The 19596-nt window shown below is 46.0% G+C and overlaps 1 protein-coding gene across 3 annotated transcripts; it reads left to right on the top strand.

The window, feature by feature from the left end:
* The first annotated feature begins 919 nt into the window (after window positions 1–919).
* Window positions 920–19489, top strand: PLCXD1 (phosphatidylinositol specific phospholipase C X domain containing 1). Of its 3 annotated transcripts, none has more exons than XM_083805308.1 (8): window positions 920–1302; window positions 2104–2151; window positions 4738–4880; window positions 8744–8880; window positions 11555–11683; window positions 12867–13022; window positions 16790–16973; window positions 17682–19489. In XM_083805308.1, the coding sequence occupies exons 3-8, from the start codon at window positions 4769–4771 to the stop codon at window positions 17972–17974; spliced, it is 1011 nt and encodes a 336-aa protein (XP_083661434.1). In that variant the 5' UTR covers window positions 920–1302; window positions 2104–2151; window positions 4738–4768; the 3' UTR covers window positions 17975–19489. The 3 variants fall into 3 exon arrangements, with proteins under 3 accessions (XP_083661434.1, XP_083661433.1, XP_083661432.1); XM_083805307.1 differs by lacking the exon at window positions 920–1302 and adding an exon at window positions 1436–1575; XM_083805306.1 differs by lacking the exons at window positions 920–1302; window positions 2104–2151 and adding exons at window positions 3462–3627; window positions 4503–4629.
* The last annotated feature ends 107 nt before the right edge of the window (window positions 19490–19596 follow it).

Genomic DNA, 19596 nt, shown 5'->3' with positions numbered 1-19596 from the left:
TGGGCTCCCCCACCTCCCCCCCCGATCTTGAGATCTGCTATCATTACTTTTGCAAATATTGCTAGAGGTTATCCTTTCCTTGACCCTTCCTTGGGAGACATGCTTATTCAGGGCTTAATCGCTTGCTGATTAATTTCCCGTCATTCCTCCTTTTACTGGCTTCCTAAATCCCCCCTAGAGAGATTGTGACCTAGGGACTAAACCAGGAGGAACTGTCTTGCTATCTCCAGTAATTCCAGAGCAGCTGAAGAAGAACTGAGACCCAAACCTGGGTCCTGAGGTCCCAGGACCTGAGGTCCCAGGACCTGAAGTCCTGTTATAATGCCTCCAGGATAAAATATTTTGGTATTTCAGTTCCATGTTTTTTTTTTTTTTTGGTTTGGTTTGGTTTGGTTTGTTTTTTGATCTTCCTGTTGTTCGTCTCAAATTAACACAAAAACAACTTGTAATTCTTCCTCTCTACAGCCATATTTCCCAATTAGTCCTGACAACTTCACACAAGATGGTTCTCCTGAAACTGTTCTCAGTCACTTTCTGTCACGTCTATGGAAACCCCCACAGCCTATAAACAGCATCTCCTCTTTATTACCTTCTCTTTTGCTCAACTTCACCCCTCTGGGCATTTTGTCCTTTTGGTTCCTACCTTTACAACCTGCTCCATGTCTATTTTATATCTCCTGAAAATTTTGGGATAATTTAGAGGAGTGTTGATCTATAAACAGCAGTCTGAAACGTGGCACAACCATGGAGGCTCAGCAGCCCTGCTGTCCTGGGACTGCCAAGGGAAGAGGCTCGGCAGCTGGATGTTAACCAGCTCTGCCCGCTGCCACTCCTCCAAGTTTCGCTCTGTGCAAGAACACGGTTCTTCCTTTTTGCTCTGCAAAACTGAGATAGTGAAGAAGGGGTATCTGGAAGATACGCCCTTGCGTGAAGAGGCACGACATGGTAGCAGCCTGAGTTTTCCCCTCGTCCTGGCCGCGGTGTGATCGCGGAGTCCCACTGCAGATGACCCACTAGGAATGCTGCCCTGCGGGGGGAAGTGAAGCCCTGTGGGCACCCTGCTTCCGAAACCGCAGCGGGGGTTTGCGTGTTTGCCTCTGTAGGGCACTCCCTCCCTGCTTTACCGCCTGCCTGCTTCCACAGGAAAGCTCGTCGAGGAGCTTGCCTGGATTTCTGCAGGGAGCCGTCATAAATACGGGTGAATTTCCAAATTTCCACACGGATGCGAGCCTGGCAAGATGAGGAAAAGAAACTGAAGGACGGAAACTCTGTGAGAAAGGGGCGAAGAAGCAGACACCTAAGGTACCACTGGTATATTTATAAGAGTTTTTATTTTTTTGGGGGTTTTAACGCGGCCGGAGGCCCGCCACTCCCTCCCCGCTGCTCCCTTCCACCCCCAGCCGGCCGCGGGCTCCTCCCGCCCCTCAGCCACCTGCCCGGGGCCTGCCCCGGCCCCAGCCCCGGCCCCGGCCCCGGCCTCGGCCCCGCCCGGCCCCGGCTGCGCCCGCGGCCGTGCCGGGGAGCCCGGGCAGGCCCGGGGGAGCGGGATGGCGGCGGTGCCGCCGCTGTGAGGCGGTGAGGGGGCGCGGGGGGAGCCGCCCGCCCTGCTGCGGGCCGGGGGCACGGCTGCTGGCAGGGGCAGCGCTGACACGCCGCGGGGAGCGCTGCTCGGGGAGCGTTCCGCTTTTCGGGGTTTTTACGTTATTATTAATTTTCATTCCCCTCGCCCTTCTGCTCGGAAGCTCGCTCCGCGCTGGCGCGGTTGGCGGGGTTCGCGTTGTTTCCCGGACTTGCCGTGGCGGCAGTTCCCTTCTGGGCGGGCTGCCGCTGAGGTTGGGGTTTTGTCAGGGCGGTGGTCGCTGGCACCCCAGGGGGTTTCCGTACCTGAGGGCTCGTTTTGTTTAAAATGTCATTATTCTGCGCTGAGGCTGCCCGGGGTCGGGTGGGAAAGCAGGCACCGGCTCTGTGGGAGCAGGGGTAGTTAGGGCAGTGCCGTGTGGCACTGCCGTCAGGCTGGAAGGTGGGAAGGAAGGCATGGAATGGGGAAGTAAACTTTGAGATTTACTTAGGTGGTAGCTAACGGTTGCGATTTCATTCCTGCAGGCTAGCCGTGGTTTCTCCCTGAAGGACATGCCGCCTCTCTGACACAAGGTAGGAGCCGAGCGTGGGGTGAGCACCGAGGGGCTGTGCTGTGCAGGGGCTCAGGCCAGAGCCCGGCGTGATTGCTTTTGTGTGGGACTTGATGGGCAGGACCACAGCACGGCTTGGTCTCGCCGTTTCTGTCACTGCTGGCTTCCCCAGGCCCAGCAGGATGCTCCTCATGGAGCGTCCCGGTCCCACCAGGGTCAGGGCAGCGACTGCTCCAGCTGAGAGGTCACTGGCTGGCCCCTGTGAGGGACGAATGTGGCAGAAACCCAAAACTTTTTCAGCAGGGGTAGCTTAATTTCTGGCCTCTGATGAGCTGGGTCCTTGGAGGGTCAGCAGGAAACAGAGGCTGGATGGGAGGAGGAGGAGGGAAGTGGTCCCTCAGTAAGGACTCCCGGCTTGGTGGCTTCTCACCGCCCGACCACCCCTGCTGCCTTCCTGGGTGAAAACCTCCACGTAGCAGATCTGCGGCTGGTGAAGGGCCATGGGGCTGTGCCAGTGTCAGTCATGGCAGTGAAAATGCCTGGCGGTAGAGAGGGTGGCAGCGGGTACAGCTCCAGCATGGCCTGGGAGCATCACTCATGCAGAGGAGCAGGGCGGCCCCAGGAGAGCAGTGGTGTGCGGTCAGAGGAGCTGTGAAATGCAGCAGGAGGGGATGAGGTCAGCAGGAAACCTCCACTGTCAGAGCAAGGGGTCTGCAGGAGGCAGAGGGCTGGCATGTTACGTTGCAGAGCTGGAAGATGTCTGAGGTGATCTTGCTGAGGTTTGAACTTATTTCCAGATGTGGCACGTAGAGACCATTTGCTCATCCATGACAAGAAGATCGGTGTTTTGTTTTTTTTTTTTAATAAACCCATGGGAGTTTTTCCACTGGCCTTTGCACCAAGCCCATCAAATACCTGCTCTTTTTTTTAGCAAGCAGACAAAGGGAGCAGGTTCAAACCACTTCTTCCTTGCTTGCGCAAGGGCCTTGTGCGTGTGTGCGGATAACCACTGAGGCAGCCGCTCTTCGCCAGGCGGAAAACCCCAGGACACGTGGGCAGTGTCGCTGCGCTGTCACTGGGCTGCGGCTGCTGGGCACTTCCCTTGGTCGACGGGATCCCATCCTTATCTTAACTGGGGTGATATCTAACTCAATTAGACCGAGTCAAAGCCACACCGATGAGCAGCCAGGCAGGTTGGACTAGCGATGCTACGTGCATCGTGCGTCAGCAGATGTAAAAGCCGGTTGTGTCTGCTATGGGTGATGTGTGCGTAAAGCATAGGAAAGCCATTCCTAATGTTATCTTTCAGATGACCTCATGTGACTGTCAAAAAAATGTATTGCGCCACGTTTAAGGAAACCACGGGTTCTTCATATAAATAGCACAGCTCACTTGTAAATCCTGAAAAACCAGCCACCTCCCAAAACAACCGAAAGAATGTTTTGGGGAGAAGCAACCTTGTGCAGAGATGCAGCAAGAGGGAACAGGGACGAGTCAGGTAGGCTGGTGCAGCACAAAACCTGCACGATACAAATGCGACTGCTGTCTCTGTAGGGAGGAAACATTTACAGTGCTAGCTTTTTGAAAAGGAGGGAAGTGGAAGGTGTGATGTTATTACTGGTGATCACTGTGCCATGGTCTAAAAAAGTGTTCTACTACCTAGCTGGGGACAAAAAACAACAGACAAAGCCTTGACACTGGTAGAAAGAAGGAAGGCTTTTACCTTCACAAACAAAACCTGACCTTCAGGCAACATCCTAGAAAGAAAAAAAAACGTCATGAGGATCTCATCCTCATGTTCTGTGTTGTTTGGGAGAAAATAAAGTGAAAAATGAACAGCATAACTCTAGTAGGCCCTAGTGATGGCCACGATTTCTCACCTGGGTTGCACTTTAATGGCACTCCCGTGTGACTGTTGCAAATTTTCCAGAAGATCCCAGAGAGAGTTATCCAAGAAGAACGGTTCAGGAGTAGCTTTCAGGAAGGTCTGAACAACTGAAGTACTTGTGGTCATGGGCTCAGTAGCAGAGATAAGGACAGGCATCAAGAGATCTTGTCAAAATGGGGTGTAAGAAGATGGAAGTTTTCATCTGACCCCCAGAGGCCAGCATGATGCGAAAATCCTCTGTCTGGCAGAGGCATTGCTGCGGTGGCTGGATTGAAGCTTTGTTCTCTCGAGGGGCCTGCAGACCCAGCCCCTGCCTGGTCCTGCCATCGTTCTCCTGGGGGCTGCTAAGGATTTGGGAACAGACATTGTTTCCTTCTGGAAGTCGGCTATAGCCTACTGTGGTAGTTGATATAGCCAATGTGGACAATCATTTCTCCACACCGACAAAGCTGTGCATGTTTGTCATGGCTCTGTTCTTCTTTCAGTTGGTCACTTGACAAGCTCGGAGCTGGAACATCCCTTCGGCATTGTGTGGGAAGACAATATTAACAAGAGCACTGTATTCTGTGCCTGTGAGCCTCTTGACATTTTGTTGCTGCGACTTGAGAGAAGGTTGACGTTTTATAGCATGTATAAATACATTCTGCACAGGTCCAATGGCATTAACTCAGCCATAGTGTATGGAATAATTTAGTTATCCTTCTCTTTTTTTCCTCCCAGGACACCCTATGACGTTCTAGAACAGGTACTAATGGAAGGCCCTTTGCAAACCTCCGTTCATGTGTGCCACGAAAATGGTCGATGGATGTCAAAACTACCTGAAAAGCTCTGGGATATTCCTCTCTATAACTTGTCTCTTCCAGGTAAAGATTAACTTTTGTCCTGTGATGCTTTATTGGCATGTCACTTAAGCACTGGAACATCCTGTTTGTTCCATTTCAGGATGGCTATATTTATTATTCGGGTCACTGTGTGGGAGAAGGGCTTGGGGGAGTGTTTGTGTGGTGTGTGCATGTATGTGAATATCTTTATTCTGTATTTTGGGGGGTTTCTTAGAGGGGAGGGGAAAAATGATGTCTGGAGGAAAGGGAAGAAAGTGAGACTTCTTTTGCATCAAGATGCACAAGATGAGTATGAATCACCTTGTCAGATCAGTGTTAATAATATGAGCATTTGCTCACCTTGGCCATGGTGGCTTTTTTTCTAATATGTTATTACCTCTTGTTTCTTACTAAAATGGCTCCAAAAGGAGAGAACACTTCACCTTATTAGTTGTTTCTTTGCACTGTTTAAAAGAGGCTGGGAAGGTATGAACGGATGGGGACTTGGAATAAACGCATTTGTTTTCATTAGTGTAGAGAAGGACTTTACTACATAGCTACTGGTCCCTGGTTCTGAAAATTAGATTTATGCTGATAGGGGTAAATGCATCTGCGTTATAGTTGGAGTCCTCATTGGTACTACATCCAGACCTGTTTATCATTAGCGTTTTTTGGGGTCACATTGCTGGTTCTCTCTGCTGCCTTGAATAGATATTTTTTCTCATGCCGCCTGAAGAATGTGCAGGAGAACCTGTTTTCACTGGCTTGTGGGAAGGCACCGGAGGACTGTGAGCTCTTGAGCACTTTGCCTCCACAGTGAAAATGGTACTAAAGGACAGTCCAGCCCACGTTTTCTCTCACACCTTTGGATGTGACGGTTTGGGCGGAAAGCAGCACAGCACGTAGATGGATGTTTTATGTAGGTTACAGTATCCTAGGTTAACTTGGCAAAGCCATATTTAGAGTTAGTGGGGAAAATCAAGTCTTATCTTCAGTGAGCAGAGCCCTGGGAGGACCTGAGAACTGTGGTGGAACTCTTCTACCCCTCACGGAATAGCGGAGTATGATTTAAAGTGAAAAACAGAAACATACTTCGTGGTGATTTCTTGGATGTGAAATTTGAAGGGGTGTTAACATCAAAACAAGAACACCTCTCAGTTTTGGATAAAGTCTATGTAAGAGTACTCAGATGTTATAAAGAAAATCTAGATTTCTTTTTTAATCAACAAAATAAGAAAATAAGTAGCTATCTTATGACAGAAGAAAGGACGTTCTCTTTTTATCTTCTATTCCTCTTGCAAAAACTGTTGAAAAAGCCAGTATCATGCTCCGTGGTTTTCAATGAAAAGGAACAGTGTTATTTCTAAAGAGCTTTCACAGCGGTGTTTCTTGGTTGAAAGCTGAGAACCTGCTGATGTGTGCTTTTGACTTCCTGGCTCTTCTAACAGTGACGCTGGCATTCTTGTGAATGTTTGATGTTCTCATGAGCATGTCTGCGTGGAGAACAGGCAGGCAGAAAAGAATGGCTGAAGAATGGCGTGAAGCTGCAGCAGGGTCGGTTCAGGTTGGCTGTCGGGAAAAGGGTCTTCACCAAGAGGGTGGGTGGACACTGGGACAGGCTCCCCAGGGACGAGGTCGCAGCACCAAGCCTGCTGGAGTTCAACAAGCGTTCAGACGACACTCTTAAGACATGTGGTTTGATTTTTGGGTGGTCCTCTGTGGAGCGAGGAGGTGGAATTGATAATCCTCATGGGTCTCTTCCAACTCAGGATATTCTGTGATTCGAAGTCCATTTTGGCAAACACTGTACGACTTTTTCTGAGCACTGCAGGACATGTAGCTTGGAAGGTTTTGTTGCTTCTCCAGCTGACCTACAAAACTCGTCTAGCCCAGGTCAGAACAAAACAAATTAAGACCAACCAGGTCAAGACAGCTCTGGCAGGTTATCAGAGGGAGCAATGTCTGGGGGAAACTCAATTAGGAAATGGAAGCTTATTGACCTCCCCGCAGAAGCCAGGCCTGTCCGTCTGGTCCTTAGGACATGGTAAGGGTGTCATAAGCCGAGGGGTTCCCAGAGTGGGATGGCTGGGCTCGTCTCAGATAAAGAAGACAACAGGGCACTCAGGAAACTTGAGAAAGTGTATTCTGAAGTCGTAACAAGGAGACAGAGGCAACTTTCAGAAACTGGTGCTGTGCTGTGCCAGCTTCAGCACGGTGCTGCAGGGGGTTGCTGTTCGAAGTTCCAAAACTGCCTGTTTTTTTGCTAGCTCACTATCTTTGCACTGTATTTGTTGCATCATGGATATGCCATCTTCCTCTTATCACTGTAACTCACTGACATCACAAGAAGACTCCTAAATGAAAGGTTATTATCCGCAGGCTGGTTGACATCAGCAGATGCAACACCCATGGATGGAATCCTGTTCCCTTCTCTCAAACTTGGATTAGGTCCATGTGGATTTAGTGGTTTGACTCCTGCATCTTTTAAGACAAACTTCTTTGATTGAATGCCCTCATTGTCAAACTTCCATCTGCAAGAATCTTAGTTTGGATGTTTAAAGCAGGAAAATACAGGCAGACAGCAGATTTTGAAGGTGAAAAACAGAATGAGACACTAAACTATTTCTGACCACTTTAAAGAATTTTCTTTATTTCAAATACAACCCTGTCCTTTTCCTTTGGCTACTAGAAGTATTGCCATTGGCACCACTAAGACTGACCTTTCAAGAAGCCATCAAGATGCCAACTGATGCTAGAAGTTCCTAGCATCAGTGAGCACTTTGACAGAAGACTTAAAAACCAAAATGATATGCAAATTCCTTGCAGATATTCTGTAAAGATCCCAGCAAATCACTTCACGGAGGTGTTAGTTTATTGATGTTCTACAAAATTAGAAGAAATAATGGAACAGAAAAAGCCAGCAAAAACACTGGCTGCCTGTACCGAAGAAAGCGGACATAGAGGTTCATCTAAATATGACGCAAGAGATGTGTCAGGCTTAACATTTCTTGGAAGTCAAACATTTGGACAGGCTGTGCTTGGCTCTGATACGTAACTTATAATTCCCTGTGCTGGAAAGAGGTAATTCTGAAGTCCCTAAAAGGTGGATCCTGCCCATCTAACACATGCAAACTTAGATTAGATTTGTCTCTGAAACTTTCAAGCACCGGTGTTTTGTTCAGGGAGGCATTCTTACCAGATATTTAAGATATTAATGCTTGAAGTGCCAAGTTAGGAGTTGGTCCAATCAAAGGTGTAAGAAAATGAATTTCATCTTTCAGGCATGGTTCTGTATATTTTCCTGGGCAAAGGTGATGAGCGTGGGCATGAAATCCTGAAATCAGGACAAATTCCAAAAAAAATCTGAATCAGTCTGAAATCAGGACAAATTCCAAATAAATTCAGCAAAGGAAAATTCAAAAAAGGCTCTGCACCTGGGACAGAGTAATGCCAGATGCCGATGCGGAGCCGAGTGGCTGGGGAGCAGCTCCTCAGAAAGGAACCTGGGGGTGTTTTTTATTGCCTGAAAAAAGTGAGTTTTCACATCCAGATAATTGTTTCAGTAGAAGATGCTGGTTGAAACAGGCCACTGTAATGCAGTGTGGGGCACACATCAACAACTTGTAGGTTAAACTGGAATTGCGTCAAGGGAAAATATTGACAAGTCTCAGTGCCCTCCCTTCATGAGGATTTTGTGCTAACAATGTCAGGTGGGCGATCTCTGTAGAAGAGCCCACCTTTTGACCATAACTGCGTGGGCAATATACATAACTACAGGCAACATACATGTATGTTTTGGAAATGAAGTGGCATGTCAGATGTGTGCCTGCAATATAACCATGTATTTTGGTGTTTGAGTAGTTAAGAAATGATGTTCATTTTACATTTATCTTTCTATTCTACAGGGAGTCACGACACTATGACGTACTGCTTGGATAAAAACTCTGCCGTTAGTGGCAATGAATCGAAGCTGGTGGAGATTTTAAATAAATTTATGCCCTGCATTGTACGCCCTATCATTATGAAGTGGTCTATAACACAGGTAAGTGTTGTCCAACACTCCCAGGCCTGAACAAATCAAGTATGTGCTGCTGTGCTGAGCGCGGTCATGTTCTCCCATACAGCAATGAGAGAATAGCTTGCAGCCTAGAAATCTGTGCTCTCATGAAATACCTGTGCTGTACATACCAGATCTTCTTTTGTGGGGAAAAATCAGTCAGCTTAGGCAGGGAGGGTTCACAAAGATATTGCTTAAAACTGACCACTTGCTACTAGAAAATCATCTTCTTTTTGGCATGCTTATTGTTGTTATTGTTAACATTTAATATAACTCTTATCAAAGGAAGTTAGTAAAAGGGTTTTTCTTTTCTTGCAGTTTGTTCAGAAGGTAATACTGTCATTTTTACTGTCACTGTTGTGTGAGGTGTTCGTTGTTTTCCCCTGCGTTCTTGTGTAAAATATTTCAGTGAGCAGCAAAGACAAAAATATTGTGTAAGGGAACTTTTACCATTAAAGATTAAGGGAATGAAGGTGTGACACCTCGCATAAGGTTTAGTTCATTTTTCAAAATGACTACATTTTAAGGTAGCAGTTATCTCTTGCTGTTCCTCACAAATGCCCGTTAAAGACAAAATTGGGAATCATAATTTAAGTTAGAGCTTTTGAAGATTTTTCTAAAGAACAGGCTTCGCTGCCATCAAAGAGGCACCAGAAATCCTTTCACTTTTGTTCTTTTTGAAGGAGCATTCATTATTAGTGAATTAAAACTGAATAATTGATAAATGGCAATGATTATGCGTAGGCTCCTTGTGCTGTGTTTGAGCAGCCCTGGCACACGGGAGTCTTGGACGCTCCGGCTTACCACGTACGTCACAGATTGATGTGCAAAGGCACTCGCTCGTCGCAGCGCCTGTTCTCGAGCTGCGCTTTTGCTTTGTGACTCAAGCCCATGTCAGATTCAGAAAGCTCCTGCCCTGCTGGCCACTGGCTGATGAGGTGACCCTGGAGGGGACAAACAAGCTCCGCACACCATTGCGCTCATTTTCTGGCCTGAGCCCAGCTTGCTGAGCGGGAAGCGGCCCAGCGCTGATCGGAAACGTGCCGTGGTGCCCAGCCGTCCCTGCAGGGAGGTGACTCCACCCGTTGGTATCTGGAGCACCCAGATCAAGGAGTGCTACCGACCGTAGGGCCCCCGCGTTCCTGGATGGCCCAATGCCTCGGTGATGCCTGGCTTCAGCCCTGGCTGTGCTGCGTGTCAGCCTGTGTGCCCAGGTCTTGGCTGTGCGGCGGCTGACGCCGGGAGCGTGATCTCCACTCGTGCCCTGGATGTCTGATGTGAGGCTGCAGCACCGGGCAGCATCACTCCACGAGGCCTCCTCTTACATTTTGCCCTTGGGGGCAGTATTCACGGTGTCTAATTGAGTATCCAAATGCAGGTGATGAATTAAGGAGCCTAATCTCTCCAGTTTTCCCATGCAGCCAGTGGAAAGAAAGAAGTTTCTCCAAGGGGCAGTTCAGAGCAGCTTAGTCTGATGCTCTTTCTGGCCACAAAGGTTATATATGACCTACAGCGACATACTTCCCCATCTCCAGTGACCCCTGGGTCTCTCCCTCAGCTTCTCCAGCCTGGAGGAGACCGAGCAGGCGTGGATGTTGCTGCTGGCAGCTCCCATGGTTAGAGCCACCCCACTACTTGCACCCCGGGGCACACAGGGCTGCTCCCCAGCCCTGCAGCTCAGGCGTGGCCAGGGGAGGTAAAACCTAGGAGCAGAGAGTTGGGTGGTCAAAGCCAGCCTGGGGGAACATCCCGCCGTGTGTCTGAGCTCTGTCCCGGCGCTAATGCCACCGATGTGGTTAATCGGGCACAACACCTTGCGTTGGTTTAGCTTTTGCTGAAGTCTTTCAGGCCTAAATCAGTACCGAGTATTTTTTCTGAGACCTGAAAGTGTTGCCCATACAAGCAGGTTGAACTGAGACAAATTAGTATTTAAAAGTATTAATCTAAGTTGCTTCTATTTTCTTAATGAAAGAGTCTTGATATAGATAAGAGACTAGATATCTTTTTATAGATAAAGTCCCCATTTGGGACTTTTTGCCCCAGAAATTCAGCTTTATTGCATGTTCCATTTAGCCCTCGAAGTCAGTAGGAGAGGTCCAAGAGAAATTTAAAATAGAAGAGATCCTCTGTTTTGTAGGACTTCGACAAGTTGATTAAAACTTTTTTTTAAGAGACTTTGTCCTAAAAAAAAAAACAACAATAGCTTGTATTTTTTTCTATTTTTGTTTTTCTTTTTGCTGAGGATGAGTGAGCTCCGCAGAGACAATCGTGGCAAAGTCTTTGATCTAATAAAATAAATACGGAATTTCTAAGGTGCTGATCCTGCAGGTTTTGTTTATACAAATAGTCTTGTGAACAGAGATCGTGTATTTATGCACAGGTTAATGAATCTTTGACTTTCAGAACACGACAAATGCAGAGGTCTGAAACTAATCTAATCTGTATCTGGAGTGTATTCCGCAGGGAAATCAGAATCCCTCTTGTCAGATAGTAAAATAATTCATATTATGACTTGGTGCCTTATAGTGCCATTTTAAAGATGAAAGACCTGTGAGAAATGTCACAGGGCTAATTCGATACACCTCTTCCAGTTATCTAATCTAAAGAAACAAATCCCTTCCAGGCTCTCAGGACCTTTGTCTTGTGTTTAACCCTTCAGGTACTGACTGTGACGGAGCAACTTGAGGCTGGAGTTAGGTACTTGGATTTTAGGATTGCCCACAAGGCTAACGATCCATCAATGAATCTGTACTTCGTGCATATGGTATACACGACTGTTGTTGTACAGGTATTGTCCTTGCCTTCAGAATGGCTCTACGCACGGTGCTGCTTGTTTTATGTAAGAGCCATCACAGTCTGAAAATGATGGCCCAAGGTCTTCTGAATAGGTTATTTGTTTTCCTAACGTGAGGACTTCAAACTGGAGAAAGTTGGCAGGGCAGGTTACTGGGCTGGAACACTTCAGCGTCAGTTAGTTCCTTACCCTCAATCTGGAACTGCTGTGTGTTGCTCTCTACCACCTACCCCCGCAGGAAGTGTTTCTGGGGTTCTGATGTTTCTGAGGCTTATCTTGTGTTGTCCCAGGGTGCTACCTAGGGCTGTCCCATTTCCCTGATAAGGACAGAAGTTACTAAAAAGGAGAAGGTATTAAAAACCTAATAAAATCACAGAAACATTTTTTTTTGAGGAAAAAGTATTTCCCTGAAAGACAGAGAGACTCGAGTCTGGATCCCATGATCAAATTACTGTCAACTACTGTGAAGATACCTCTGTGAGTTGCTCTTTTGCATGTGCTCTCTCACTGTGGACCAGTTTATGTCTTCTTTAGCTGGCTGTGCATTCATCTGCACCTGGCTATACAGATCCCAGCAAATGCAGCTTTAGTTTGTAGTAGATTAACTGCCTAAACTTTGGTTTTATGCTTCATATTGGAGGTCTGGACCCTTCATGTCATATGTCATGGTGATTGGCATGCTCGAGTAGACAGTTAGATGTAGTGCCTGCCCACCCTGCTAATGACGTGGTCTCCAAGAAGTGTCATTGCCTGTAACAAACGGGGAAAACAGGTCCTGTCATGTTTAAGCAAGCACAGAGCTTTCCCCTGTTTTCCAGTTTGCCACTAACACAGTGTTTGCCCTTAAAGAAGCTTGGGAAGATGGGTTTACTGCTAACCTGCCTCCAAGAAGTAGGAGGCTCATGGGTATTATCAAAATATAAAGCTGCTAAGTCTGGTGTGCTAGACCCACATCCAGAGCAAATCATCACAGACCTGCAGAAAGGTTTTCCTGGTTCTCTCCTGGAGAGAAGCCTCTCCGGAACATCCTGTGGGCTGTCAGATGTCCATACTCCAAAACCTACAATAATTTTTGTTACTGATAGTGATTGCGGTTCTGCTTCGCTGTCAATGCTCTGTTTGTTTTATTTCTTTCCCCTGCGTAACATAAATGATTTGCCATGACTATCTCTTGTAGGATATTCTGTGGGAAGTATTAAAGTGGTTGGAAACTCATCCTCAGGAAGTTGTTATCTTAGCCTGCAGGAATTTTGACGGATTAAACAAGAAACTTCACTGTCATCTTATTGCCTGTATAAAAGAGATTTTCCAGTGTAAGCTGTGTCCCAGAAATGTAAGTATGAGACTTTTTCCCACCTTTTTTAAAGGATGATATATTACAATGAGGCCTTTGGTTCAGAATTGTCATACATTTCTGATTGTGCTGTATTTTTAACCTCGGAAAAAATTGCTGCATCAGAAATACGTCTTCACCTAATAAAATTGAGGAAATATAGCAAACCTACTTCCCATAGTATGGAGGAGGGAATTAAATTGGACTGTCATGTCCATTGAGTTGTGGGACAACAGTAGGGACACAACTGCCATCCACTGTTCTGTCTGATTTTTTGTAGAAGGGTTGTTAAAAATACAGTCCAGAGTATGGCACGGGCTTTCAGTCTCAGGTGGAGATGACTGCCTTCTGAGCTGATGGGATTCAGATTACCTTACAGAAGTCTTTTCACAGCAAGAATTACAAATTATTTTGATGCTATACATAGCATAAAAAAAAGCATATAGCTTAGGTTGGAAGAGACCTCTAAGTCATCTAGTCCAACCCCAGCAGGCAAACTGGGCCAACTTCCAAGTTGCGTTGAGCCATATCCTGTCCAGTCTTGAATATCTCTGAGGATGGAGATTCCACAGCCTTTCTGGGCAGCTCGGTCCAGTGTTTGACCACTCTCACAGTAAACCTGTTCTTCTTACAGCTAAATAAAATTTCTCTTGCAGCAGCTTCTGTCTGTTGACTTCCATCCCTTTTGCCGTTCAGCTCTGAGGAGTGGCTGGCTCTGTTTCCCCTACATCCACCCGTTAGGTATTTGCAGACAGCAGTAGGACTTGTCCGTAGTCTTCTTCAGGCTGAACAGACCCAGCTCTCAGCCTGTCCTTGAGTGCAGTTGACCTTTGTCATAAGGAGACATTGCTGGCTCACGATCAGGTTGCTGTCCACCAGGACCTCCAGGTTGTTTTCTGCAAAGCTTTTTGCCCCCAGCCGTGTCCTGGTGTGTGGGGTTAGTGCATCCAGGCTCAGGATTTGGCTATTGCCTTTGTTGAGCAGAGGTGCCAAGCGAGGAGGAGGGGATAGATCAGCCTTCTGTGAATCAGGACCTCTCTGCTACAGCTGCTGACAAGATATGAGTTGGTTCCAAGGTTTCTGTGCAACACAGCCTTGCCCACGACGCCAGCAGGTCGAGGGAAGTGATTGTGCCCCTGTACTCGGCTCTGGTGAGGCCGCACCTCGAGTACTGTGTGCAGTTCTGGGCCCCTCGCTACAGGAAGGACATGGACGTGCTCGAGCGAGTCCAGAGAAGGGCGACCAAGCTGGTGAGGGGTCTGGAGAACAAGTCTTACGAGGAGCGGCTGAGGGAGCTGGGCTTGTTCAGCCTGGAGAAGAGGAGGCTCAGGGGCGACCTCATCGCTCTCTACAGTTACCTGAAAGGAGGCTGTAGAGAGGTGGGGGTTGGTCTATTCTCCCACGTGCCTAGTGACAGGACGAGGGGGAATGGGCTAAAGTTGCGACAGGGGAGTTTTAGGTTGGATGTTAGGAAGTACTTCTTTACCGAAAGGGTTATTAAGCATTGGAACGGGCTGCCCAGGGAGGTGGTGGAGTCACCATCCCTGGAGGTCTTTAAAAGACGTTTAGATGTAGAGCTTAGGGATATGGTTTAGTGGAGTACTTAGTGTTAGGTCGGAGGTTGGACTCGATGATCTTGAGGTCTCTTCCAACCTAGAGAAATCTGTGAATCTGTGAATCTGTGCCCACTCCTTGAGAAAGTGCTGGCACCACCAGCTGCTGTCAGGTAGGAGCTGCGCTGGTGGCCTTGGCTTTCTTTCCTGGTCTTGAGCTGGAACTAACCTTCCAACCAGCCTAACAGCTTTCAGTCACCCAACCCTCCAGAAAGGCTTTAAATTTAATAATCAGAAATTACTTGTAGGCTACGTTTTTATAAGTTGAGATTTTTAGCTTTCCCTTTTTTACAAGGTGAGGGAGCTTTTAGCAGTTAAACAATTAACATTTCAAAGATGCACAGGAACAGAGGGTTTTCTCTGGAGATGTGAGGGGTGCTGGATAATGATGACCCTGTTTGCGATTCGAATTAATCCTTTGAAGCTGGTGTGTCAGTAAGGGCTGACTATTACCATTTCAAAGCATTTTGCACGGCAGCGTTAAAATAGAACAATTCTCAGCAAAATTAGGGGATTCTGAATATTCAGGCCTCCACTGAATAACTGAAGACCTGAGTGACACTGTTTTGTTGTTTCCCCAAATACCTCGAGTGTGTAAGTCGTGGATGAGCAGAGCAACACAGGAGAAGACAGTCAAATTTACTTTCAGGCACATGGTCAGCTCCAAGACAGCAACAAAACAGCTGTTAACTGGGAGAGGGGCAAGTTGCTGGTAGTTCGCTGAAGGAAGGTGGTGATTTGAGATTTTGCTTTCTTCACCTGGCTGAAGAAAGAGAATATTTCCGAGCTGTGTCCAGACAGAGGGAGGACGGGCAATGGAGCAAGGAGAAGCCAAGTATTTCCCTCAAGCAGGATCATTTCCAGGGGGTCTGTTACCAGCACAGCAGACCTCGCCATTTCTGCGGTGATGCCTTTGCAGGTTAGGTACCTGTGGGGCTTTTCAGAATCACGGATTCAGAATTAACATCAAATAGCCTCGTGCTTGCTCACTTATTTTAAAATCACCTAATATCTACTGTCTTTCAAGACTGCAGCTCTGGTGTTGAACAAAAGTAAGTGTCAAAGCATTTATGGAGCTCTTAAGTAGAGGTCTGTATGTAATACTGGCACAGGCCACAGTGTGACAACATTACATTGTGTTTAAAATTGTAATTGCCTAAACTATTCAAGGTGTCTTCCTTTGATCTGGGTTATTAGGGTTTAAAAATCCCTTGTCAGACATCTGCGGTTTCATCTCTGCTTTGTTTGCAAAATAAGCACCTGTGCTCATGTATTCATCTCTGGTACCCCCTTTAAAATAAAAAAATAAAAAAGGTTTGAGCTTTAGAAAGGCAGCTGTAGAAAAGCAAAGGCTTCTGTCAACCACAGATTTTGTAGCTCATGAGTAGCTTGTATCTTAATTTTGCAGTATTTTCTGATCTAATTGGGGCTCACAATCTCTCTCGGATGAAGCCAAGAGGGATTTCTATGTTCATTCAACCCCTGGCTCTCTTCAAAGACTTGCATTAAATTTTTCAACTTTGGTATTTATTTTAAGTAAGAAGTTAATTGGAATATCCTAAAGCCAGCATTTCCTCTTCACAAACAACAGACACAGCTTTTAACCAACAAAGTTCTTAAAAAAAAGAAAAGATGCCTGTTAAAATGTTGGTTTCAAAAAAATAAATAAACGGAGGGCCACTGAGTCAGTTTCTGACTCAACTCTTGCCTTCTCTCAATGCGAAATGGCTGGGGCATCCCGATTTGTGAAACAATCCCCTTACAGAAATCAGAATTAACATCTTTCTTACATTTAGCCTTACTGAGTCTGAACACTTGAGTTTTCATTAAAGGCTGTGGCGAGAAATTTGGGTCTGTGTGGGACAGCTGCCCAAACTATTGCTGCTTCTCTGCATCTGTTTTCCTAGAGGTGGGTGTAGGGCTTTGTGTTCCTTGTCGCTCCTTTTACAGAGCGGGCTATGTCTTCCCCTTGCAACACTGTTTTCAGCTTGTAATCCATCCAGTGCTCCACCTGGCTGTAGGGTGAGCTGTTTGAACCGAATTTGAGCCTCGCTGTCTAGGCGATTTCACGCTTTGGTATTTGAACTTCGGCAGACACTGCTCTTGTAGGCTCACAGCTCCCGCTGACTTCCACCCGGACATAATTTCCCTTAGGTGGTTCCAACGCTGCGGACCATGTGGCAGCATGGCTACCAGGTCATAGTCTCGTACGAAGAAGACGTGGAAGTGGAGAAGCACTGCGAGCTGTGGCCTGCCATCCCGTACTGGTGGGGGAACAGAACTTCCACTCACGCTCTCATCCAGTATCTGGAGCGCATGAAGCGGATGGGCCGACCAGGTATGTACGGGAGTCGCTCAAAGGAAACAAGAGGCACGTACGGCAGTGCAAAACAAATAGAAATAGGTTGGGAGTTCACAGCAGTAAGGAATATAACCCCATTGTGCATGCCGTAGACACTCCCACGTTGCCGAGTGCCCTTGCCCACCCACGAGGGCGTGCAACATGCATGTCAGCTTACCCAGTGCTGTAAATGCGTGCACAAGTGCACCTACGTACACAGGTTATGTCACTGCAGCAGCTCCTTCACCTATGTGACCACGTGGAGGAGAACCAAGGGACGATGAAGGGGAGAACTGCTTTAGAAGCATACTCCCGATCCAAAGAAAAATGCTTATGTAGATGCACCGTGTGTTCCCACGCGTCACGTGGGAACTGTAGTCATCTGGAAGCAGCCCTTGTGGAAAAACACCTTACAGAGGGAGACCGGTGGGTGGAGAACACTGAGCCCGCAACGAACACTTAAGGCACGTTTAGCTGAACTGGGGTGGTTCAAGGAATGAGCTGGATTTTAGTAACTGTTCGGTGTGGCATACAGCAGCAACAAAGGAAGACAGCCCACTGAAACAGTTCTAGGTCTGTGAAACAATCTTAAGTTAGCATTTTAATGATTCCCAGCGGAACTAGATCTGGAGTTAATGCAATGCTGAGCGGTTTCTGTTCTCCTCAAAGGAATATTTAATGTGTCACCTTTTGATTTTGTTTCAGAAAAATTCTTTGTTGCGGGCATTAACCTTACTGAAAATTTAAGATACATTCTTTTACACCCATTTGGATCACTGAAGGACATGACACTCCGGAGTCTTCCGTGCTTGAAAATCTGGGTGAGGCAGCAGTATCCAGGAGCACAAAAAGAATGTATTAACATCATTGCTGGAGACTTCATAGGAAACGATGATTTTGTCAGAGACGTGATAGAACTCAACACAAAAATTAATCCTCCATTAGACTGTCACAGCAAAGCAGCAGGAACAAATAACATTTCATTCTCAGCTTTATAATCTTTGTAAAGCTGAAAAGACGTTGTGTGCATTGAGTGTTTCCTGGTTTAAACATCCTGGACTACATAAAGGGCCAGTTAACTTAAACCAGGGATGTTTTAAAAACTCATTAAGAGAAGTGCTCTCAAAATCATCAGGCTTTCAAAGCGTTTTCTTAAAAAAGAGAGCAGGAAGATCTTGCTGAAGTCTCTAGAGAACTATGATGTGGGTATAATTTACTTAGCGGTGCTTAGATTCTGTAGCAGCTGGCAATATTGTAAGTCTCAAGAACTCCTATTTTATTTTACATCCAAGTAAGAAGGAGAAATATAATGTCCCTAGTTGCACAAATTGTTTTGTGATTTTATTTTTCTTGGAGTTTAAAAGATACTCTGCACATACCTGCAACCCCAATTCTCAGTATTTTATCAGTGTGAAACTGACTTGTCTGTTTTCATAGTCTGTATTAAATATGCAATATGAAAAGTTTTAAAATGTTTTTGATATATGAAAGGTAAGGTACCGACCCACTGCTGTTGTGTGCTGAGTATCAGTTGTGAACCATTTTACTGGCAGGTTAGTCACAACATTCTTCACGATTTGTGAGATATGTGCATTGGAACACTTTCGTTATTCTTTTTATCATTCATGCCCATTCTGCAGTTGATCCGAAGATACCGCAGCCAGGCCCCTGGACAGTTTTGTCTGCTGCAGCAAAATGTGTTTTATTAGGAGCTGCCAAAATACCCTTTACACTGAAAATAAACACACATGAAACTTATTTCTAATCTAAACTCAGACTGCTCTAAAAATACAGTTCATGAGCTTGTCATGTTCATTTGAGGTTTCACAACTGGTTTTCCTTTATAAACATATTTTTGTAGCGCTATAGTTATATTTCCTCTCAGTAAGTATTCTTTGCTTGCGTAAATGCTGTTTTTATGCTGCTTGGCACTGTAAATTAATTCTATTTTTGTGATTTTTAAATGGACTGTGCAATAACAGATGATCATGAAGGTAAGAAAAATGCCAAGTATCAGGGCTAAGAGAAAACAGGCATTGTATAAAGTTCACTATGCAGCTTCATCAATATACCTCACTTTTGATATGCACTTTACATGGAAAAGCTGAGTTCAGGTGTCTGGCAAGATGCTCATGTTTGTAGCAGATGGTTGCATAACTCTGAAATCAACTGCTACTTGATACCAGATCAAAGTTACCTCTGACTTCTAGGAATGAAAGGCCAAGATGCTCACTCCTCATGCAATCTCCCACAATTGCAGATGACATAGGAGTGAAAACCAAACATTCCATTGAGAAGACTTTCTAAATTTTTTTTTTTTTTTAAGGGGCCTTTTTATCCATGTTCTCACCTCTATTTACTTCATATAGAGCAGTCATTCAGTTTAATTTTTTAAAGAGTCACCACCTGCATCAAGTGTTATTATAACTCAGAATGTTTTTCTGCCTATCTTTTGTACCTTTCAAGTGTCTTGTTACTTAACCTAATAAAACTTGATCTGTTTGTGTAATAAAGACTGAAAGACAGTTTTGCTTCTCCTTTCTGTGATACTGATGTTTTCTCTTCTAAGAATTGATACAGTAGTAGGTATTGTGGATAGATTACCGTGTGCAAGAACATT

The sequence above is a fragment of the Anser anser genome (genome assembly GCF_964211835.1).
Source record: "Anser anser genome assembly, chromosome: 1".
Lineage (NCBI taxonomy): Eukaryota > Metazoa > Chordata > Aves > Anseriformes > Anatidae > Anser > Anser anser.
Note: the sequence above shows the minus strand (reverse complement) of the source record. Positions and strands in the feature narration are given on the sequence as shown.

Bases quoted from the DNA above. Each gene is read 5' to 3' on its own strand.
- PLCXD1 (XM_083805306.1), top strand. From the start codon at position 3,567: ATGTTTTGGGGAGAAGCAACCTTGTGCAGAGATGCAGCAAGAGGGAAC. The intron at 3,628-4,502 runs GTAGGCTGGTGC...TTCTTCTTTCAG, and splicing joins AGGGAACAGGGACGAGTCAG to TTGGTCACTTGACAAGCTCG. The intron at 8,881-11,554 runs GTAAGTGTTGTC...TTAACCCTTCAG, and splicing joins TGAAGTGGTCTATAACACAG to GTACTGACTGTGACGGAGCA.